The sequence below is a fragment of the Episyrphus balteatus genome, chromosome 2 (assembly GCF_945859705.1).
Source record: "Episyrphus balteatus chromosome 2, idEpiBalt1.1, whole genome shotgun sequence".
NCBI lineage: Eukaryota > Metazoa > Arthropoda > Insecta > Diptera > Syrphidae > Episyrphus > Episyrphus balteatus.
In genome coordinates this window covers 86,067,870-86,092,376 of record NC_079135.1, presented here as the reverse complement: position 1 = coordinate 86,092,376, position 24,507 = coordinate 86,067,870, and the positions used below count along the sequence as shown (strand labels likewise).

At 30.4% G+C, this 24,507-nt stretch overlaps 1 protein-coding gene across 7 annotated transcripts; it reads left to right on the top strand.

Moving 5' to 3' along the window:
- The first annotated feature begins 4,437 nt into the window (after positions 1–4,437).
- Positions 4,438–17,090, top strand: LOC129910995 (uncharacterized). 7 transcript variants are annotated; one of them, XM_055988623.1, is made up of 15 exons: positions 4,438–4,643; positions 4,777–4,878; positions 8,268–8,586; positions 8,643–8,750; positions 8,819–8,902; positions 10,226–10,397; positions 10,457–10,616; positions 10,680–10,930; positions 10,989–11,109; positions 11,175–11,377; positions 11,438–12,115; positions 12,593–12,700; positions 15,528–15,668; positions 15,743–15,919; positions 15,986–17,090. In XM_055988623.1, the coding sequence occupies exons 2-15, from the start codon at positions 4,802–4,804 to the stop codon at positions 16,819–16,821; spliced, it is 3,435 nt and encodes a 1,144-aa protein (XP_055844598.1). In that variant the 5' UTR covers positions 4,438–4,643; positions 4,777–4,801; the 3' UTR covers positions 16,822–17,090. The 7 variants fall into 7 exon arrangements, with proteins under 7 accessions (XP_055844598.1, XP_055844599.1, XP_055844600.1 ...); XM_055988624.1 differs by having other exon boundaries at positions 4,438–4,647; XM_055988625.1 differs by having other exon boundaries at positions 10,683–10,930; positions 15,986–17,089.
- The last annotated feature ends 7,417 nt before the right edge of the window (positions 17,091–24,507 follow it).

Below are 24,507 nucleotides of genomic sequence, written 5' to 3'. Positions count from 1 at the left end.
AACGTAAAAATAAATTTAAAACTTGGTAAGCGTTTACATTAGACGATTTTTTGTTGTTGGTGTAATTATGTGGAAACACATACCCCGTTTGTATGCCGATTTGAATCCGAATCTATATATATATCTGAATCGAATTGAATCCGGATTTGTCGATCCGATCCGACTCGGGGAGCTGAATCGAATCCAAAAATATGCATATAGAACTAACGAATTGAATACTCTAGATATAATTTATGGTGGAAATTGTGTGTGATTGTCTTCTTATTTGCAAATTCACTGTATGTATCTATTATGGGTATCTAGTTTTACTTGCACTTACATGTTTTTGATTAGATTTTATTGTAAATATACAATGGTCGGAAAAAGTATTTTGACAAAATGAACATTTTTCTAACTGATGAGAATAATCTGCAACGGTTAAACATAAAATAACGAAATTGACGGTTTTTTATTAAGTATATTATGGTGAATCTCATGATGGTCAATGTCAGTCATATACACGGAGAAAAATGAATCTAGTATTTTATACTCGATATGACTAGTAAGGAAATTAAAGTAAAAAGCCCTAGATTTTAAGTAAAATTTACCTTACGTATTGAACATTTCTTGGCTCCGTAAAGTAATTTTTACAAGACAATTATTGTGAACAAAATAAAGTAGTATATACCTTACGAGTAGCAATATTTTCTTTACGTAGAGTAAAATAAACCTTCATTCAAAAAAGTGTATGACTCTTTTCACTTTAAGATTCTAGTAAAGCATATTTTACAAATTTTACTATTCTATGAATAAGTTTTACCTTACACTAAGGTCATAATACTACCTAATTCTACGAATTTTCCCCATATCTTAATTGCTGTCATTGAAAAGTCTGCCATTTTGCTTTCCATTTGTTTTGGATATTTTTTTTTTGTCAAAGCTTTTAGATGTCTGGGTGCGGAATAATTAAAATAAAGAAATAAAATGTAAAAATTTCTTTTCAAATTTGTGTTTTTCTTTTGGAAGTGAAATGTTTTCATTACTTTTTGTGTTCTTTTATGCGTTATTATTGGCTCCGTAATTACGAATAGCAAATTTGTGTCTTGTGTTAGAATAACATAGGAGTATCCATATGCATTAACATCATTCAATCTTATTAATTCATAAAGAATTAGAAAACAAAATTGGATCAAATAAAGTCAATTCCATTTTTATTGATGATATTTTCCTAAATAAAATTGTTTGTTTGCACCCTACAAAAATTATAATAAACTAGGTAATTTATGTAATTATTGAAAAACATAACAGGGTCATTCGTTACTTACTTTTAAATAGCTTTGAGGATTAAGTACGTGTTACCTAGTAATGCTTTTCAATAATTACAAAAATTACCCTTTTTATTTTAATTTTTGTAAGATAAATGCATACAATTTTATTTAGAAAAATGTCATCAATAACAATTAAATTGACTTTATTTGATTCAATCTGTAACTAAATTATATACCTTCCATAGAGAAGTTCCATTTACTTTAAAAATCAGTATTTTCAGCCTTATAGTAAGGTAAAATATGTACCTAACTTTCTAGTAATTTCTATTAGAAATTCATACAAAAAAGGCTTTACTGTAAAGTTAATCATAAGCTATAAATTTACTAGAAAAGTAAGGTAAATTCCATTTTATTGGGGAGTCATCCCTATTTAAACTCTACATTAAAGTTAAATTTACCAGAAATAAGGTGGTTCATACCTTATTTTTTCTCCGTGTAGTTGGTATTATGCTTTGAGGCTGCATTTTTTGTATAAAAAGTATTAATTTTTGAGGGAAAAAAGTATTTTGACAAACGTTCTTTTCCAATGTTGGTAAGGTAAGGCAATGCATTTTACGTGTTTCAAGCACGTATACAACTGACAGACTTGTTAAGCCCCGATTTGTAAAAAATTGGGCAAAACGGCGGAACTTAACATTGAAATTAGTGCATCTTCTGTTGCAAGTCATAACTTCTGTGTGTCTGTTAAAAAATCTGTGGAGAACTGAATTTATCGCGGGAAACTAAAAATTACCAAATATACAAACACAAAAATATAATTATACTATTCAAAATTTACCACAAATGGACAAAAAACGAAAAAAATGCACTAAAAAAAATTGAAGCATTTTGAAGAATTCACTTTATGGCGGATTGACTCCAAAAAGTCTGAATTTGGAAATGCCATTCTTTCATCAAAAACTTTGTTAGCAAAAGTTTTTGATTAGATTTTATTGTAAATATATTTAAAAGAAAAATTGTGTTTTCGATTCTATTTCAATTCGATTCCTCGATCTGGTATAGTCATATATGTACCTGGATCGAAATTTCAATTCAGATTCAATTCGATCTTTAAATCGGTCATACAAACGGGGTAACACAGCTTTCCAGGATTACAACAACCAAATATCCCGACAAACAATTTTGGTTCTATAAAGCTTTACAGATGTAATTGTTGCTTCTGTAAAGCAGTATAGACGCAAAATTGTTAGTAGGGATCGTCACCTCTTTTCTCTTATGTTTTCATGCCGATTCAAGAGATCGAGTTGGGAGAGGGATAGAAAGATTTGAACTCAACTGGAATGAACAAAAATATTTTCACTTTTGTACTTTTTCAAAAAGTGGTTTATGTAGTTAAGCCTTAACTACATACACCACTACTACGGCCACTTTTTGCAAAAAGTCAAAAAGTGCAAATTTTAAAACTCATTTTCTGCCAGTTTTTCCCACCAAAAAATTAAAAATAATGATGCAGAAAGCTTATTTTTTGGTTTAAAAAACACTATGTCAGCTATTACATGAAGCCTCAAGAGGCGCGCCTCTTTTGAAACGTAATGAGTGCAAAAGAGAAAAAAGATGAAACAAAAAATTATCCGACCAGAGAGTCGTGGGTCGGAATTCTGAGACTCTTTTTTGACGTTTCTTTTTCCACTTTTCTTTTTTTTTTCAACATTCTCTTTCATTTCTTTTTGCTTCTTGGTGCAATACAACAACAACAAATTTTAAATCAAAAGAGAAATGTCAAATTTGAGTCCTGGACTCAAGAGGCATCGTGTAATAGTACGCGCCTCACAGAATGATTATCAAAAGAAAATTAGAAAAAAGAGTCAAGCCTCTTGAGGCTTCATGTAATAGCTGACTATTAGCAACTTTTCCAAAAACAAATAGCATTAAGCCTTAACTACATTGGCTCAAAAAGTGAAAAGGTACAAAAGTGAAAATTTTCAAACGCAGTTTTAAATAAGGGGTATTCACGATCCGATGCACAGGTCTAGTATCATTGCAAAAGTGCAAAAGTGTAAAATCTTACAACACTACAACAACAAAATATATGGATTGAAATTTTACAATGGTCTTGCACTTTTGCTATACCCTAAGTGCCAGTTGTACAAAGGAGGATCAGCTTCGGATCAGGAATTTAACCCACCGATTTCGGGGGATTAGCTGCGGGTCAACTTCGGTTCAAGAATGAATGTGGCTATTTCTACATATATGAACCTTGAACCAGTGCTAAACTTTAGCCTTGCAACCGATTTCAGAAGATAAAAGTTGTTGATGCACGGATTAAATATTTGTACAACTGGCCCTAACCCTATTGCAAAATAAAAATACAATGGAGTAAAATCATTATTGACAGATGGCAGCTCACCGTCGCGTCGCCCATGATAAACAGTTTGTCTTTTTTATTCTGTTTATAATGGTTGTCGCTACTCATTTCCCGTAATTTAGTTTCTTTTGATGTAAAATAATTAGTGAAAATTAATTAACCCGAACAAAACAAAGAATTAAATTATAAAAAATGGAAAAAAAAGGAGAAGCAACGGTGGAGGAAAAAAAAAACATCATTCATGCTTCAATATTTACTATAGATAAGAAGAGGGGCGTTAACGATCTATTGTAAAAAAATAAAATTTTACATTTTTACTAATCCTGTTGCACCAGATCGTGAATACCCCTATAGTTTTTCGGACTGAAAAATTAAAACAAATTATGCAGAAAGCTTATTTTTTGTCTAAAAAACTATTTGTGTACTCTTTTTCACAAAAAAAATGCGCTAGCCAGAAAAAAAATATTTTCACTTTTGTACTTTTTCAAAAAGTGGCGTATGTAGTTAAGCCTTTAGAAAGAAATAAAAAAAAAATGTACTTTTGTAAATTTCCCACTTTTTCACTTTTTATTTCATTGTAGTTATACCTTTAAAATTTGAATTTTATCATACAAACAAAATGAAATCGAATGCTCGTCGTGTGAACCTTGGCTTTTTGTTGGTGTAATAAAAATCATTGTTGAAAAAACATTTGGGTGACGTTTATTTTTGTATTGTGTGCTCGACTTCAATATGTCAGTTTAAACAACTGAACGCTTTCATTTTTCCACGCTACATAAATGCAGCTGCATCATCAAAAAAAAAAAACCAAGGTTCAAACTTCAAAGTCAAAAAATATATTTCACCTTTTACGACTTGTCTAATTTGACATTTTCAGTAAATTCCCAAATTGAGTTGAATAAAAAGTGCTTATTCTATAAATTTTTGTCAGTGTTTGGAAGGAAATAAATTTTGTAAAAAAATTTGGTAAATTATTCCAATTCCATAGATTTACAGAAAAAGAAACATTTGTGGCTTATCTTCCACCAATTGTGAGTATGTATTGTTGTTTATAAGTTGGCGCATTTATTTTTTTTTTTGTTCCAAAATGAATTGTACAGAATGCTGCTAAAGTTCCCGCTTCGATTTGTGTTATATTTCGGATTAAAAATCGTTTCGTTTCAGTTCTGGCGCTCATAAGTTGTTCGCGATGCCGAAAACTAGAGGATGTGTGCTGAAATGCTCAAATTTCACTCACACATATGGATTTCCAAAGGATGAGATTGGGTGAGTAAAAAAATGACTGGAAAACTATTGCTTTCTTTGGGTGAATTGCTATGGTTTGAAGTTTAGAAAAACACCGAAATAAAAATAATGTTTTGTTTGATGCATAAAAATGCCGGTCTCGGTGCGGTGTATCAAAAATGTGATTGAAAACAATACAAGCATTCTTTCTCTTTGTGAGGCAATTATTTTTGAGGCGCCTACAAATTCTTATTGGACTCATCTGTGCAATAATCCGATTCTTTCTGAACCAGCTTGTATGAGCTGACATTGAGGCAAGAGCAGATGGTAGTGCAAAAAATGGATATATTACCCCCAAACATTAAACAAGGCATCTTTCTATTATATTAACACAGCTTATGTTTTTTTTCATTGGAACTGTTGAGAAGTGAATAGTTAGGTACCCTCTTAAAACAATAGTGAATCTGTTGCTTGTAGCGCAAGTTGACGATCTGTCAACTTTTATATGAAGTCGGCCTTATCACGAATTCCATTCGTATTGCATTTTTCTACAAATCCCCCCCCCCCCCCAAAAAAAAAAAAAAACAATCACAAAATTCGTTCGTATTGACAATTTGCTGGAAATCTTTCATTACGAACGAATTCTGTGATTGCTTTTTTTTGGGATTCCTCCTTCTCCTGACCGAAAAAGATGTAAACATTCACAAGTTTAGTTAAGATTAAAAAAATATGGTGCAATTGTTAAAATTGAACAAAATTAACCCGGCTTTTATGCTTCAGTTTATCCAAAGCCCTAATAAACGTGTACGTAACCTTCTTAAATGGGTGCATTCTAGTGAAACTACTTTTCCTTACCAGTCGAATCCAGTTTAGAAGCCTTTTTTTGGGTCCATTCAAGTGACGTTAAATAATTGATAAGTCGTACAATTTTGTGGAAGGCTACAAATGATAAGTTGGAATAAATAGACAAATCGAACATTAAAAGTTCATCGCAAGTCTAATTTTAGAGCGACGATAAAAACATCAAAAGGCACGAAAATATCATAGCGCAACAATGAGAAAATCAATCTACAATTTCTTTCAAATTTAAATTTTTTTAGCAAAAGAAAACAAAAGCATTTCGGAAGTTAAAAAGTTTTTAAAATCATTAGCGTAAAATTTAAAAAAAAATAGTAAATTGCAAAAGCCATTTAGGCAGTAAGTTACTAATTTTTAAAATCAGTCTGCTTTTTGGCGTAGTAACTTACTAAAATGGCTTTAGCAATTTACTTGATCGTTTAAAATTTTGCGCCATTGACTATCTACATTAACATTTCTTCAATCATCATAGCCGTATTTAGAGGGGGGAATTTTTGTTTTTTGAAAACCAAAAGATGTTATGTAAGTATTATAAATAAATACAAGTCTAATATGGCACTAAATGCTAAGGGATTTTTCGTCGCTATGTAATTTTTTTTTGTACGCCTACAAACACGAGTTTTTACTTCTTTGACCATTTCCTAAAGCACCATGTTAACACCTTAAAATGGCCATTTAAAAACCATTTATATAACACAAGTATCTATTTATGCAAGGTTTTTGGTGCCGAGACTAAACTATACTTTTCCAAAGGGCTTCGATGAGTTAAGCTCGAATCCGAAGTCAGAAAAATTCGATCACATCTCGTTTTTGAAATACTATCCATAAATCTATTTAAATCTTTCCGATACCTTTTCTACTGTCCGAGATATCTTCATTTGCTTGGCTTATTATGCTACCAACTTGTGGTCTATTTTAATCTTAAATCCAGTAGGCGAAAATAATTATATCCATTTATTCAGAAGGTGTAGTACCTATGTAAATTTCGTTATTTTTTTAAGCTTTCTATTATCAAATTGTTTCAAATTAGAAAATTAAACAATTTAAGTTTATTGTTTAATTTCAAGGTGAAGTAATTAGCTCATGCCAAACAACTTGAATTATTTAAAAATTTTCTTTTTAAGTAGGTATTGCCGATTTAATTTAGAATGTATCAATTTTTTGCTACAAAATTTCAGTAAGAAAAATAGTAAATTTCAAAATCTTTTTATATATAAAATTGTACGAAATAGCTGTGTTCACTGACGCTGTGCTGAAAAGTACAGCTTTTTGCTGTTCATTGAGTTTTTTCTGTGCTGAACTGTTTTAGTTTGCTGTTCATTGACAAATCTAGAACAGTTTAGAACAGGATTTTCTGTTCTTGCTTTTAAGTCAGATCAGGTTAGAACAGATTCGTGAGAAGTGTCAAAAGCAAAGCTGTCATTTTTTGTTGTTTTTGTTTTGATTTAATTGTGCGAATATTTCTCGAGTGCTCGTGGTTTTTATAACTAAAAACAATTTTTATTTATATTTTCCGCAGTAAAAACACAAAAAAATAGAAAAAATAAACGAGAAACGATAAACAAAAAATTCGTATAATTTACAATTTGTTTGTTTTTTTTTTTTTTTATTTTGACAACTGCATTTAAATGACTGTCCTAACTTGTTCTGACGTTTATCACGAAACTGTGCTGTGCTGTCCTGTTCTGATCTAGAAAAATCCTCGTTGAACATACTTAATAATTTTTTTTAATAGATCCTAAGAATGGTTAATTTTATTTCTTCAGAAAAAATTTCAAGCTCAAATTATCTTACTTGAAAAAAAAGAAATAAGAAGCTTCTTTTAAGTTAATCCACTAACTTTTCAAGAAAATATATCTGTCTATAAAAATTAAATAACGAAGAAAAAAAAATAACAAAAATAATAAAAATTATTAAAATTATTTTTATTTTAAGTGGAGTGATTGAATATAATTCAATATAAGTTCAAGTGACCTCAATTCAACTCAACTGTCGTACCTGGGCGAAACGCTTTATAAAATTTTTGGAGTTGAGGTCACTTGAACTTATATTATAAGTAGTAAAAAAAGTTATTCTAAATTAAAAAGTCTTACATTGGGCGCCATTAAAAAAAAACCTTTATCTGGCTATATCTGCTCTTGAAAGTGGTTAAACTGTACCATATAGATAAAATGAAACTGTACCATATAGCTAAAATTTCAAAAACGGCTCTAACGATTTTTAGTGTAAAAAAAGTTCATATTTCCAGTAACCGTAAATTGAAAAATAAGTAAAATGTTTGGAAAACACGTTTTTTGAAAACGGGTTTATGAATTTTTACTGATAAATATGTTCTTAAAAGTTATTCAAAGTTTTACGATTTGAATTCTAGGAAAAAAGGATTTGCAGATAAAAAAATAAACAAATATAGGGATTTTCGTTAAAAAAAAAAGAAATAAACAAACAAACTCGAATAAAGCTCATAAAAATGCTAGATGTTGTTTATCTAGCATTTTTATGAAAACAAAACAAACAATATTTTTATACTAATAGTATAATCTAAACACATGGTACAAACGAATTTTTTCTTTCAGAAAAAGTGTATGGCTAAAGCAATTAGGATTGCAAGCTGCCAACAAATCAGCAGGTGTTTGTGATCGTCATTTCTCATCACAAATGTTAGCACCAGGTATTGGTTACAAGTTAACACAATGGGCTATTCCTGATATCAATTTACCCGAACCAGTATTCGATGACGAAGAAGATGATTACTCCGACGAATATTATTTAGAAGAAGGAAAAAATGAAATAAACGAATCCATATTGAATGGATATTCTAAAATTGATAAATTGAATCAAGAAAAAATAAACAACGATGTTTCAAAAGCACCAGTTAAAGAAAATCATCATTTGGTAATATCAGTTTGTTTATTTTTTTTGTATTTACTTATGAAAATGATATTTTGTAGAATGAATCTGGATTGCAAAATGATCCACTTGATTTTGAAGACATGATAGACTCACAACAACAAAATAATAATAACAACCATAAAGCAATGTCAGTTGATTATGGAGAGGTGAGAATATTTTATTTGTTATTGATGTTGAACGGTCTAATAAATTTGTTTCTTAAATATTTTTGTAGTATGAAGAAGTTTTTGAAGATGAAGAAGTGGAAACTTTGGATGATGAAAATCTCTCAAACAGAGATGTTGTTTCTGATGAAGATGTAAGTATAATCATTTTAAATGATTGAAAATATATTTAAACTGTATATTAGGGTGGGTTTCGAATTTAAAATCGCGGAATAGTTGCGAATGTTAATTACTTAGAATGGTTTAAGAAAATCAAAATCGGTTGATATCTTCAGTTCTGCTCGAAATTTTTGTTTTTTTTTTTTAATTTATATATTATATTAAAATATACATATTAGCTTTAGAAAACTCTTTTATAAGCTGAATATTAAGTAGAAAAAAATTGTTCAAATTGGTTAAGGACATCCGGACTTTTGAAATTTGTCGATATATGCAAATTCCTATTTTTACGATATTTTTTTCATTTTATAGACCATTTGGTAGATTATTAGTTTTACCAAACAAGAAGTACAAATAAAGTTCACATAATCAGTGAAAGTCATGAACTCGCTGAAGATTTAAAAATCTTTCGGTCAAGATGACTTTGACTATTTATCATTCTCCTCGCCGCATAGTGGTGCATTTGTTGCTTTATGGCATCAAAAATCATTTGCATGTTCATTTTTTGACAAAACGTCATGAAATTTAGGATAGTGAAGTATATTAATATGAGAAATATGAAAAATCCACAACTTTTATTTTTTCAAAATGGTGGTTTCAAACTGGCAGAATTTCTTTTTCAAAACTGTATATGAGCTAGAAATTTAGTTAAATTGATGTCAAAAAGAATTTCGCTCTTGGATTTATTCAGAACTGTAGTTCATATTCAATGAAAAAAAAAATTAAAATACCAAAAAGTACAAAATAGTAAAACACACTTTTAGACCTTTTTCATGCTATTTCTTAACTCTCTTCTAAAAAAAAAACTCTCCAAGGTTCCCAAGAATGTAGCTGTCCTCAAGTCGCTAATTCTAAATGCACTGCCTTCGTTCTAAAGAAGATGACGGCAACATAAGCTTTAACCGAGAAACTTAATTTTTTTTGTGGTCCACAGAAATCGTAATAAATTGACACTTATTTGCAGTCGATTTATCATCATTGATAAAATTCTTTTCGAACTAACCTTCAAGCATGCTAAATTGATTGAATTTAGCATGAACTCATTTGATTCTTTATTTGACGCATGTTCTACTTAGAACTTCGTAGATATCTTTCTCCATCTACGTATTCACATCCAAAAAAGTTCCTTTCATGGCTTGGAATGTAAATAGGTTATATAGTGGCGGGCCAAATTAATTTAAAATATATTTAATCTTACAAGCATATATTTAAACATAAGAAATATTGTCTGTTTTAATTATAACACAAGTTCTATGCAGGTATACAATAAGTTTAAAATTGTACATCTATTTGAAAAGACTATTTCAGCTCCGCAAGAACCGGTGGAGATCAATAGTAAATTCAAGCGAAAACTTATTGCATGCGTAAGAAGACGTCGTATATTGTATGATCCAGCTCATCCGTGCTTCGGAAATGTTGACAAAAAATCCAGAGCCTGGGATAGAATAGGAAACATTGTAAAAATGGATGGTAATTCATAATCAAATTTATCAATTTTATTTAAAATATAATAATCTTTCGCTTCGAAGGTGCTGCATGTCGAGAATTGTGGCTTAATTTGCGGTATAACTACCAAAATCATGCTCGAAGTCTTCGCCGCTGGCTAGCAGGTGAAAGTAATCAACGTGAAAGACCACGACTTCAATTTGAAAACGATCTAATATTTCTATGGCGGTTTATAGATGACGAGTAAGTTTTAAAATAAATTGCATTTGTTTTTGGCATCATAATAATATGATTTTGTTTATTTAGAAGCACTTGTGATGATAATGATGAAACGCTTTTTGAATCTCCAAAACTCATATGCCATAAAATAGAAAACGTTATAAAAATTGATAAACCACTTGACGATGAAGAGGAAAAATCTAAAAATTTTGTTGGCAATCTGATCGATGCTGTTCAGTGTTATTCGGAAATATACGATACGAATCATGCCAACTATGGTGATGCAAAGAGAAGAAGTGTTATTTGGGAGGGCATAGCAAATGAACTTAAAGAAAAAGGTATTTCTATTTGGATTGATTGTTTAAAAAATAATTATTAAAACTTGCTTCTTTACAGCAACAAAATGTTTGTTCTCTTGGATACAAATCGTTATGCGTTATGAATTCGAATTGACCAAAAACAAACATTCGTATCTTGTGGTAAAGATGAAATTCATGGAAAAACATATTATCGTGAAGTAATTAAATAACTTCTATTGCATAATATATATATTTTAAATTTTTTTGTTTTTTTTTGTTTTAGTGAAAAATCTCCTTTTAAAAGATCAACAACGCTCACAGATGAATGGATGGATCCTCTTTATTCATGTGAGGAACAGCATTTGCTAATTGCAGCAATGATATCCAATAAAAAGACACGACCATACTTTGCGAACATAGACTGTCCATTTGCAACACTTGACCTCCTCAAAATTACACAATGGAATGCAATAGCGAAAGCAAGAAGTGTGAACATATTTATATTGATTAGTTTGTTTTATTAAAAATTTTATTTTCTTTGGATAGGTATAAAAGCTACACAGTGTGAGGTAACGTGGATCATTGTTCAGATAATGTATTGTGAACTTGCCGACTATCGTCGTAAAGATTGTTGTTTGCGCGAAGAATGGGAGTTAGAAAGTATAATTACAAATTTACGAGACACTATAGTCAAAAACAGCAAACCAAAAATAACAGAAGAGTCTATACTGAAGCCGCAGCTGCCTGATACAAATAAATCTAATGATTTTACGAGTACTTGTGATGAATCAAATGATATCGAAATGTTACCAGATAATGATGATATACAACTTTCATTCCCGCCTCCATCTTCAATGCCACCACCACCACCACCTCCACTTCCACAACCAGCACCAATAAAGCTTAAAAATGAAATCACATTCAAAATTCCTGGAATAAATCCAGGTGATGAAGAAATATTGGTGCGGTATGAATTGGATATACCTTTGTCGGAGTTACCCGAAACTAGTGTCGTTGATGTTGGTTCTGTGTTGGAGAATGCGCATATTGTTATATTAAGTCATTTCAAATCGGAACCTAAAGCACATTTATTTACGTTGGAAAAGCGACGGGAACTTATTGGTGAAGTAATGGCCAGACCTATAATATTCAATGAACCTTGCAAAACATCAAGGATAACAAGATTGTTTATGGGTGAAATTGCTAGTGATATAGGAGTGCCAGGTGAGAAAAAATACATATTTAAATTTTGTTTATTGAATTAAGAATCTATTAGGAACTTAGATTATTAGGCTTCAAGAAATTGTGATCAAGGGATTTCTGTGTCTACTTTTGTTATTGTCTCGTAATTTTCCTAGTAAACTCGCAAAATAATAAATAGACTTTGGAAAAGTTCAGGTATCCTCAGGAAAAGGCTCGCAATATGTTTGTCTACATGATGTATGTATGTTTAACGTTTGAGGGCACGTAGAGAATCAGCTACAGAGCGGTGTCATTATATTTTATACTATTAGTCAAAAAACATTGCAAAAAATCGATGTATCCATCTTTTTCTACAAATTTGGTGGAGACAGTAATCATCGTCGATTACTTTCGATGGCTTTTGTGTTCTTCTTCCACTTTTCTATTTTTTTTTTCGATATAATTCTGAGCAGAAAGTCATCGTTATATCCAAAATAAATTAGGATACTTTAATTTCAGCTGGACAAAATCGTCCTAAGGTATGGCAAGAAAAACTTAAGGTACTTAAAAAACAAGACCATCTCGAAAGTATGTGGACTGATGTTGCAGTCAAACGTAATTTTCCAGGTGAGTCCTTTTTTTATTCATAAAATTTGATACATTTTTTTGCAACTTTTGTTCTCCTACTTTACTCTTTCTATTGTGTTCCGTAATGAATATTATTCTTCGGTGGCGCTTGTGCTCTCAAGTCTTCAATAAAACCGACTTTCTATGACCGGTGTCAATATAATCGCCAGTTTTATACATACAGGTTTTTTATCATATATATTTTCACTTTTGCTAATAAAAAATTGGACTTAATGATCGATTTGAAAAAAATGCAACCAATTAAAAACTAATTCATAACGTTTATGAGTTTTTTTTGTTGGCTTCTTAATTCTCTAAGAAACCAGATTTTAAAAACATGCCGCTGTGGAGCGAAGGAAAGCTCCCAATTTCAACAACATAAAGAATCAGTAAAAAACAGAAACACATACTAGATCCCAAAATATACAAAAAGGTCCACCGAACGTAGTTTTCGCGAATTTAGTTTAATTTTAGATATTTTTCCTTTCTTTGTTCTTCGGAAATGGTTTTTAAAGGAAAACTTGATTGATTGATTGTTATTGGGGTGCGACCTATAAGATCTATTTTAAGCTAAATGAGTTAGTACCTCATTTACCTCCTCTAACCTAATTCCTTTCAGAAAATTGAATATTTGGAGTATTTTCAAAAAGTGTAATTTATCCTCTTCGACCTGGTAGCGAACCATGTGTTTGAATCTTTGGTATATTAGTGCATTACGACTACCCAGAATGTGATCTAGTGTTTCTTCTTTTTCGCTACAGAATCTACATGTTGCACTATTTACTAAGCCCAAAATATGTTGGTGCCTTCTTAACTTACAGTGGCCCGTGAGGAGCCCAGTGATTAACCTGAGATTGTTCCTACTTAGACTGATACATGATCTGAAACGCTCTTGGTTGTAGTTCCCGAGAAGCATTTTCGCTTGTCTTATTTTCTCCTATTCCGCAATACGGTTCGGGTCCCATTAAAGGAGAATTTGCTTCCATTTTTGCTAAAGAGTCCGCCTCTCGTTTCCCTGAACACCAACAAGCCCAGGTACCCAGTGGAGAGTGGCTTTGTTTATTTTGGCAAGTTCGTTAAGTTTTCCTATAGACTCCAATACTAGCTTGGAGTTGATTTCGTAGGATTTAAGTGCTTTTAGGGCAGCTTGACTATCAGACATAATGGCAATATTTTTGTTTCGGTGATTTAATTCGAGGTTTATTTCTGCACATTTTACAATGGCATTTACCTCAGCTTGAAAGATACTTGGGGATTGACCCATAGGTACGGAGAGTTTGGTACTAGGCCCAAAGACGAAAGGAAAACTTAATTTAAAGCTTGCTTATAGAATATATCAGCAATTTTAGTAAAATAAGATTTAGACCCACAGCATCGTATTTTTGATCAAATAGTACAAAAAATCATTTATAAAAAACAAATTAGCAAAAAGTTTTCTTTTGCAATAAAGATGCAATTCAGAATTGAATCATTTATTTGCAAAATATGATAAGTCCATGATTTTAAATTTTTCAGGAGAAGAAAAAAACGTTCTATTTTCTTTTGATATGCGTAGAAAAATTTATAAAAAATATATTCTGTAGAACTCTTGCCTAGCTACAAAATACCGTTTCGTTTTTAATTTTTGGAGCGATAGCTCAAAAGATAAAAAATAAAAACGCTTTTGGACTTATCATACTTTGAAAATAAACGGATGTGAAATTAGTTTTTAAATGGATATGCAATTTTGCTTTTAGCCCCAGTCTATCAAACAATTGTATTTGAGAATAAAATACAATGTCCGGACTGCTAATTTAACTTTAAAGTAGCTTTAAACTTAAGATTTTCAGCCATTAATCTAATATACCATTTACATAAAAAGAAGCTGTTGTTTATTTTCAAAAGATGATAAGTCCGGGACTTATTCTGTTTTTGATGCTAAAAAAATATTTCGCGTAGCTGTAAAATCGGATATAGATGGAGTAGATAGTTGATATTTTAAAGACAAACGTGGTTATCCCTGGAGTACAAATTTAGTCAAAAAAACGAATTTTGAAAAAAAGTGGACTTGTCATGTTTTGCAAATAAATGATTCAATTAGTACAAAAAAAAAAAATGACAAAAAAGGTACCAACATAAATATTGGTAAATTTTTCATTTACCACAAAAACCAAGAATCTATAAAAATATTTTGTGTAAAAAGGTATTTATTTGGAAAATAATAAATATTCGAAAATAACGAACACAAAAATGTTGCCCACTGTAAAAAATGTTTCCTTATTCTAAAAACTAAGTGTGAATGAAGGTACCTTATTGAAATCAAGCAATGATATTATATTTTAGATAAGAACCAACCAGTCCACATGCCAAAGTCCATAATGAACTATATGTATATAAAAATAACATGGAAACAAAAAAATTATGGGGTACCCTAAAGAAATTTGGTGATCACTTTACATTTAAAATATGTACATAACATTCAGAGACTAAGCAAAGTTATTTTGGATTAAAGCGTTTTTTTTTCAAAGAGGGAGTAAATTTTGTAATGTGAGTAAGTCCCAAAATGCCAATAAACTAATAACAAAATAAGCCTTTGAAGGGTGTTTTTTTTGAGCGGATAAAACATGTACCCGATTGAAGTCTAGTTATTACTTATGTATTAGAATACAACTCAAGAATCTAAGGAAAGCAAGTTTTTCCAATGCTTCGCTAATAAATTTTAAGATAATGTTTGCTGAACTCGGATTTTTTTTTTTTTGAAATCGGAAAGAAGAAATTTGGTTATGTGAATTCTTTCTTTTATTACTTTATTGTTTTCGTTTTAAAAAATACTTTTTTTCTTTTTTAGTTGAAGCCTGTTTGGCATTCTGGGAATATATTGTGGAAAAATCATACTTTGTTGATTATGATCCATCTTGGAAGAAATCTGAAGAATCAAAATGGATCCCAGCTCCATATCCAATATTTGAAAAATTCCAAAAATATGCTGGTAAGTGGAGAATTTGCAAAAAAATAATATTAAATACTTTTTAATTTTTTACTAAAAATATTTTTCTATTCCAGAATCAAAAAATTGGAATGAGTACATTCCTGTTCTATCAGATTTTATGCAAGAAATTGGAAACTTTCCTCTCATATATTCCGATCTGAAAATCAATTCAACTTGGAATCGAAGGCAATGTTATGTCAGAGATATATCTGAAGTTTGGGCAATATTAGCTAGGAAATTTGTTGTGCTAGGTGGGTTTTTAGTGTTTTTTTTTTTATTAAATTAAGTATTTTCTTTAAAAATGTTATCTATTTCAGAAAACCACAAGTTAATATGGGATAAGTTTAGGCAAATATATCTCCTTTATATGTCTGAAATTGAATTGAGCATGTACAATCCTTGGCCACCATTCTGGGCACCGGTGTTTGAAAAAATGAAATATCTTTTTGAGTACAAATATAATCCAAAGGATCCAATCTACTATGTTCTTCGGGTGAAAATCGACGAAGAAATGAGATTGTGTAATCAAAATGCAAAGCCAACTATGAGAAAGCTTGATGCGGTCAATAATGCAAAGGTGATCTTTCAATTACTTAAAGAAAACGAGTACCTGGAAGATTTTACATGGGTCAATCGAGCTCGTTTCATATCTAAATTGAAATCGTTTCCAATGCTTTATGACATCAACCATGCGCAATTTGGTAACAAAGAAGCTAAAATGGATGCATGGCAAGAGATGGCTCTATTATTCCATTGCACTGTGGGCGAATGTCATTTGATCTTTCAACATCTAATGAAAAGTTTTCTTATCTTTCGGGCGAGGGATCCGAATCAGATGTGTCGAGTTAATGCTAAATATTGGGAAAATATGACTTACATCTATTCCTGTGCGCTACCAAATGCAATCGATCCTAAATCAATTAGAGGTCGTTCGTTTAGGTCTTCTTCAAATGGCAGTACAATTAAACTAGCCGAAGAATATCAAGCAGAAATCTCTTTGGTCGATGCCAAACCAAGGTTGATACTGAAAAATTTCGCCTCAGCTATCAATTCGCTGCCAACGCAACTTCAAACTTCTGTGACACAACATTTAAGATATGTTTTTTCGGAATATACCCGAATTCAAAATGAAGAAATCGTTGTGGATGTGTAATATTTAAAAGATTTTATCTTGTTTTTGTATAAAAATAAAATTAACATTAGATTAAACTTATTGTGAACAATTAAGGTGAATCTGTATATGTGAATATTTTTTTTCAAACCGTAATATACGGTATGATATTAAAAAAAAACAGACAATTTTAAAATAAATCTTTTATTTTTTTAAATGTTTTCAACTGTATGTATGTTTAAATTTATAGGTACAAATAGAGAAAAATATGTAAATCAATTTGAAGAAAACTTTGTTATTTGGCCAACAAAATCCGTAAATAAATAAAAAAAGTTATAACAAGAGGTTTTTTTTTATTTTAAAGTTAATTAAATTATGGACGAAATTTTTGAAATCATCGTCGTTGTTATTAATTAAGCATCCAAAATTAGTGATTCAAAGAGTGGACTAACCCAAAACTGAATACCTACTTAGCTTTAAAATAATAGTCATGAGCAAACATGAGGTACATAGTTTAAATATCCAAACGAATAATAATACTTACCATCTTATAAGACTGTCCAAAATGAGCACTTAGTTAATACCAAACAAGACGAAAGTTTTGGTACGACAATCAAAACTATTTTTAGCTATTCATTCTTCTCTCACAGATCTAGGGAATTGAAGATATTGACCCGTATTTAGCAGGACAGTCTACCGTTCAGAACATTTGTCTACGAATCAACATTTTTATACTTCAACTAGTAGGCAACGAAATCGGTCAACGCGTTGACTTTCTAACGTAAAAATGACACCAGAAGAGTGAGGAAAATGTTTTTGGTGACGTCAGAGAGTCAATGCTTTGACCGATTTCCTTGTTCGTGTAATCCTAGCTCATGAGTTCATAGTGAACAGGAATATATCGTCGCCATTCAATGAAGTCCATTTTGACTTCCGTTACATTTTTCAAGTGAATAACGGAAGCTTTGTTTTTTAATTGTAACAAAACAATTTTTCTAACAAAATGTTAAGGAACACGCATTTTTGAATATCCAATTTCTAATGCAATTTTTCAAAGAAACGAAAAATGGACTTAGGGAAAAAATGCCGAAAAAATGCACTTAAAAAATTTTCTTCAAATTCATCGAGTGAGACATCAAAAGAAGAGTCTCCTTTCTTTAAGCTGCATAATATTCATGAATGGAACTTTGAGGTCTGGTTGCTGAGTTATGGCAACCCAAATGTGTTTTTTGTTTCTCACGTTCGGAAACAGTCATCTTTGAAACAAAGTCTCGAAACAAGTTTTGGTTTAAAGGTACGAGTTCATTGTGAACGGTATATGGATTTAGCATTTAGGTAGTACACAAACTAGAAATTTTTTTTTATAGATTTTCGAAAAAAATCCAATGGCTACCTACCCCTTCTCGAAAAAAATGCATTTTAAAAAAATTGCTAAAAATCCATCGTTTGAGTTATCTAAAGAAAGTTCTTGCTAAGCTCTATTCATGAATAAAACATAAAAGTTTCTTTGGGGTCTGGCTTCTGATCTGAGTTATCTACAAACTAAAGTTTCAAAACAAGTTTTTGTTTATGGATGGATGAGTTTATAGTGAATTTTTGTAGGTACAAAAATTACTAAAATCGACTCAGACCTGACTTTACTATGGCAGAGAATTAAAAAAAAAGTGGATAACGAAAGTCCGTCTAGCTGTCTGTATACGAATAGACCGATTATCATCAAACTTGGTATGTAGCATTTTTTTTTTGAATTAATATTTTTGGCCCAAAAATAACGGTACCTGTCATATCGACGGTTAAACTTCATAACCTCGTAAGTCATTTTTGCAAGTTTTTCAGAAATAAAAAAACAATATGTTGTGTTTCTTGTTTTTGTATGGAATCTATCAATACGAGCTTTTGAATTTCGTCATTCCTGAAAAATGTTCAAAACAACATTGTTGAACTGAATATACCAAAAGATAGCTCTGAATTTTCTGAATTGTTTGCATTAATAATATTTTTTTCGAATTTTTTGACTTACGAGGTTATGAAGTTTAATGGCGTTTTTAATTGGCAATCTGGAAGCAAAAAAATGCAATCTGAATGCGTTCAATTGGGCAAAACTGACAGTTCTGATTCTGAAAAAAGAGAATTTCTCTTCTGGTTTTAAAAACAGAATCAGAAGCAGAATCACTCACACATTCATAGATTTAAATGTCAGCAGTACAAAATGTTTGCAGAACAAATACAAATGAAATTTGGCGCGAATACACATCTGGCTGAGAATTATAAGGGTGTATTTCATACAAAATACAAAAAATGAGTTTTATACACCAAAATTTTCGTTATTTCAACGGCTTTCAGATAAAATTTAAAAAAAAAATTAGAAAAAAATTAATGGCGGCGGTACAGGTAAAAAAGACACCCAACTTTCATGATTTCACATAAATGTACTAATACAATAAGGTTCTACGTCATTCAAATTGCAACATAGAACCCTTTTACTGATTTTTTTCAAACAAAAAAATACATTGATTTAAGTTTCATAGAACTTTTTTGCGTAAATTTTTCAAAATGAAATCTAATGGAAATGATCTCTTTTTAACTAAAGCAAAAATAAAAGATCTTTTGATGTTTTTGCTGGTATTGAACCACAGGGGTGGAATCGGCTAACTTGATAGTTGACAGTCAAAAACGGCGATTTTGCTCCATAATTCTTCGTTTTTGACTATCAACTATCGACTATTAAGCTAGCGGATTTCACTCCAGGGCTTTTGCTAAACAGCAAAGAATTTTTGTATCTCGTTCTGTACTCTTTAAACCAAAATATGTACTATCCAACCTTAACTTTTGCAATAATTCATTCGGGTTACCAAACCTAGATATTCTTACATCATAATTAAATTAGAGTAAAGTTTTTTGTGTGCCAAGAATTGGAAGTGATTTTTTGAAACTTTTTTTTCATAATAGAGGTTGGGAATTTCATAGTTCGTAATAAGAAACCAAAAGAAAGAAACACCTAGGTAGATTCCTTAACTTAAATCAAAAGAAGTCAAAACTCAAAAAGTACCAAAAACGTACCTTCAGACAAACCTAAATCCGATGGCAAGATATACTAGATATAATCCTCTTAAATTAATAAGATTTCTAATAAAAATGAGTAAAATTTGTTAAAACTTTGTTAAAATCAAAGTGAACTTCATTTTAACAAGAATTTTCTTCTTAAGAAAATTTAAGTGCTAAGATTGAAATGATTTTTCATTAATTGTATGTGCATTCTTATTAAAATTAAAAGATTAAACAAACTTTCAATTTTTTTTTGGCATACATTTTGCACCGTAGAAGATGATTGCCTTAAGACGACTGTCTTTTTGGCAAAAAGCATGCAAAAATCCGATTGATTTAATACAAATTCTAATTGTTTTTAGCATTTCTTTTTTTTTGTGTACCTACCTAATTCAACAAAAGCAGGAATTGTTGTTTTCTATAAATGCAACAACGTGATTTGTGGTATTTTTTTTATTAAATTAAATTAAATCAAAACCTATTCCACGATGAAGTCACTTTATTTCATATAAAATCCATTTATTACATGTAAGCTCTTTATAACTATGGGTGCTTTCATAATTGCATGGTTGCTTTGTTTACATGCGGTCATTTGCGATCAGACTAATGTCAGAAAAACTATTTGCGCATGTGTTTTACTTTGAATTTATGAACACTTTTTCTGATTTGCGTCATTTGGCAAAATTTTTAAGTTTCAATTCACCCTCTTCTCCAAAACAAACATATCTTCTTTAAGAAGAAAAAAAAACTTTTTTTTAACATTTCTCTAAATATTAACAAATTTATTATATCCAAGAAATTCGCGGCTATTTTTGTTATTTTGCCTTGAACTTTGAATTTCCAATCAATATTTTGACGAATTTGAGAAATAAAGAAAAGCTGTATCATTTTTACCGCATTTTGCTTCTTTCTTTGTGTTTAAATTCATTGCGCATGATAATTTTTTCATTTGCACATTTGCGCTGCAAATATTTGCGTTTTACATTTATGAACACCTGACATTTGTCATTTGCATTAATGAAAGCTTTGCATTCGTTAGACTTGCGCAACCATGCATTTATGAAAGCACCCTATAAGGTTCTATGTTGAAGATAGAACCTTTTTCAATTTTTTTTACAAACTTTTTCATAAAAAGGTTCTGTCATTTTTTAAAAATGCTCATAAAATCCTATTTTGTGGTGAAATTAATGTTTTTTTTCATGGTTTTATGATTTTTTTAGGGTCCTTTATAAGATTGCATCAATACTTTACTGCTATGTAACTATTTTATCCAAAAACAAGCCTTAAAAAACTTTGAGATCGATTTTCTCAAAACTAAGGTGGGTTGACATACAACCCTATAATTCTCAGCCAGCGATATGTGAAACATGTTAAACTCAAACAATACATTCACACCAAACTTCAGATTCTTCGAAATAAAAAAAACTGTTCAATTGGGATTCCGAATCGAAGAACAATTCCGGATTGCCAATTAAAAACGCCATAACCGTCGATATACCAATTTCGTAAAAGTTTAATTTTCTCGAAAAAGGCTCCTACGATTTCGTTTAAAATATTCAAATATTAGTTTTAAGGCAAGATCTATCTTTTCATGGAAATTTTTTTTTTTTCGCAAATTATTATTAACGTTACCTGCCATAGAACGGTTTTTTTTTTAAATCTTATTTTCTGCCAAACTAGTTATTCAATTTCAACAAATTTTTTTGATAAAAAAGCATTTATATAATTTTAATATAAATAAAAAATAAAATTTTGAAAAAAATAATTTTTGGATTTTTAAACAATTTTTTTTTGAAAAATCAAATTTTCATTAACAGGACTTTGAATTTTTTTGAAATTTTAGAGCGAAATTCAGAGTCGTCACTCAATTCTCAAGCACAAGTCTGAGATTGACTTTCTGAGTGTTTTCTTGAGCATTTACTTTAAAATTTCCCCAGTTGGAATTCATAAACTAAAAGTAAAGAAACCCTCAGTTTTCTTAACGTAAAGTAGCTGAAGTGCGCCAAACGCAAGAGCAAAAATGTTCACTTGAGTAAAATTTTTACTTGAGTGACTACTCAGAATTCCGCTCTTAGTTTTGGATGTTGATTAATAATATCTACAAAATGGCATACCAATTTTATTTTTGAATTAAAAAAAAAAAAAAAAATAAGTTTTTTTTAGAAAACGGCTCTAACAATTTTGATTTTTTTTTTTTTAAATGTAACTATTTTATCCAAAAACAAGCCTTAAAAAACTTTGAGATCGATTTTCTCAAAACTAAGGTGGGTTGACATACAACCCTATAATTCTCAGCCAGAGATATGTGAAACATGTTAAACTCAAACAATACATTCACCCCAAACTTCAGATTCTTCGAAATAAAAAAAACTGTTCAATTGGGATTCCGAATAGAAGAACAATTCCGGATTGCCAATTAAAAACGCAATAACCGTCGATATACCAATTTCGTAAAAGTTTAATTTTCTCCAAAAAGGCTCCTACGATTTCGTTTAAAATATTCAAATGTTAGTTTTAAGGCAAAGTCTATCTTTTCATGGAAATTTTTTTTTCCAAAATTATTATTAACGTTACCTGCCATAGAACGGTTTTTTTTTTCAAATTTCAAAAGTAGCTGAAGTGCGCCAAACGCAAGAGCAAAAATGTTCACTTGAGTAAAATTTTTACTTGAGTGACTACTCTGAATTCCGCTCTTAGTTTTGGATGTTGATTAATAATATCTACAAAATGGCATACCAATTTTATTTTTGAATTAAAAAAAAAAAAAAAATAAGTTTTTTTTAGAAAACGGCTCTAACAATTTTGATTTTTTTTTTTTAAATGTATCTTAATAAAGAATTCAAACTGCACACTTGTTTAGGAGCTCAATTTGTTTCCTAAGAGCAAGTTCGTGCGACCCAGTCGTGCAATTTCATTTATTAAAGATATAATAGTCGTGATTTTGTGGTAACGCAGTATTTTACTGAGTAAACATTTTATACTAACAACAACAAACGATTACTTTTATTTATTAATAGTTGTTGAAAGGTCAAATATATGCAATGCATATTATGCATAATATTTTCTTTATCCTCAGCAATCATTTGTTGTTGTATACCGTTAAAAATTTTACTCAGTTAAGTACTGAGTAACCAATAAAACACGACTTAAATTATAAACATTTAAAATTTTAAATGCGAATTTTAATGAATGATTTTATATTTTTGAATGGAACATAATGTTTGAAAAAATTAAAATAATAAAGGGGGTTGACAAATTTCACTGCAACTTGCAACTCTAGTTCCCAGACTGTGAGGAGGTATCTTAAAGACTACAAGATTAAAGTACAAAATGATGGTTTACCAACCAGCTACGAGACAAAGTGATGGTGGATTGGATGGTGTGTAGATCTGTAGATGGTGGTGGTTTCATCGAATGTTGATATATGTATATGTATGTATGTAAAGCGCAGGCGTGTTTCAGCATTGCATTGATTTTATTTCCTCTTATTTACTGCGAGATGACGACGATTGTTATTGTTGTGATGAAGTTGAGGGAATTGAAGCAATGCAATTGGTCCATGGCTAAGAGTGTGATTTATATAAAGCATACCTATAACAAATGGAAGTATCTGAAAACAAATCACCAATTGAGATGAAATACAGATGCATGATGCCACACCCAATAATTCGTATAAAACAGTATTACTCCAGTCAAAGCGTCATTTGACCTTGCGATGAGAGGCACTGTCTGTTTTTATTTCATGGATCAATAGGGGTATATTTAAAAGGCTTAAACCCAATTTCTCACCACCTGATCATTCTTATTAGCGGAGTTATTCACAAAAATGCATTTTTTGGGATATTTTACTTCTAAGCTAATATCTTTGCTCCAGATTATCGTAGACCTAAAAATAAACATACATTCTCTTTCTTATAATATTTTCTATCGTTGTATGTAATTTCATTGTATTTGAGTGAGTAAATATAAAATGGCAGCCATTTAAAGTCAAATTCTTGTTGTAAAAAAACACATTTTTGTCATTATTTCGAAAAAAGCTTATATCATGATTGACATTTTTCTAACCTATTTTGTAGCCCTGTTCATGTCCTGCATTTTACAGAAAAAATGAGCTCTTTATCACCAAAGATGGCCGAGCTATTGATAAATGAACGCATGCAAAACCGGTGCGAAAACACCCAAAAATATCGTTTTTTGGGAATAACTCGACTTCAGAATGTCCTACAGCAAAAAATAAAGCAATGAATTGTTCGTTACAACATTTTCTATCAATTTAGTGCACAATCTTTTTGTTGAAACAAATAAAAAATTAGTAATATTAAGTCAAAGTCGTTTTTTTGTTTAGCAAACTCTTGCCTTATTATTTTGCAAACGGTGCGAGTATTGGCTAAGAAAATATAATATTATTGTAGTCCTTTAAATTATCTACAATTTAAAAAAAAATTTAGCTCTCTACGACCCACACGAGCCGAGAAATTAATTTTTTAAAAAAGGTCCAAATGACCAACGAAAAAACATAAGACAAATTCTCTTATAACAAGAAACAATGAAAACAACCCCTCTCACGACAACTAGTATTCGAATCATAAACAAGGGAAATTTTTTTGAATTTTCGTACGCATTAATGCTTTCTTAAAATTATAATAGCTCGGCTCCCGTGGGTCGTAGAAAGCTAAATTTTTT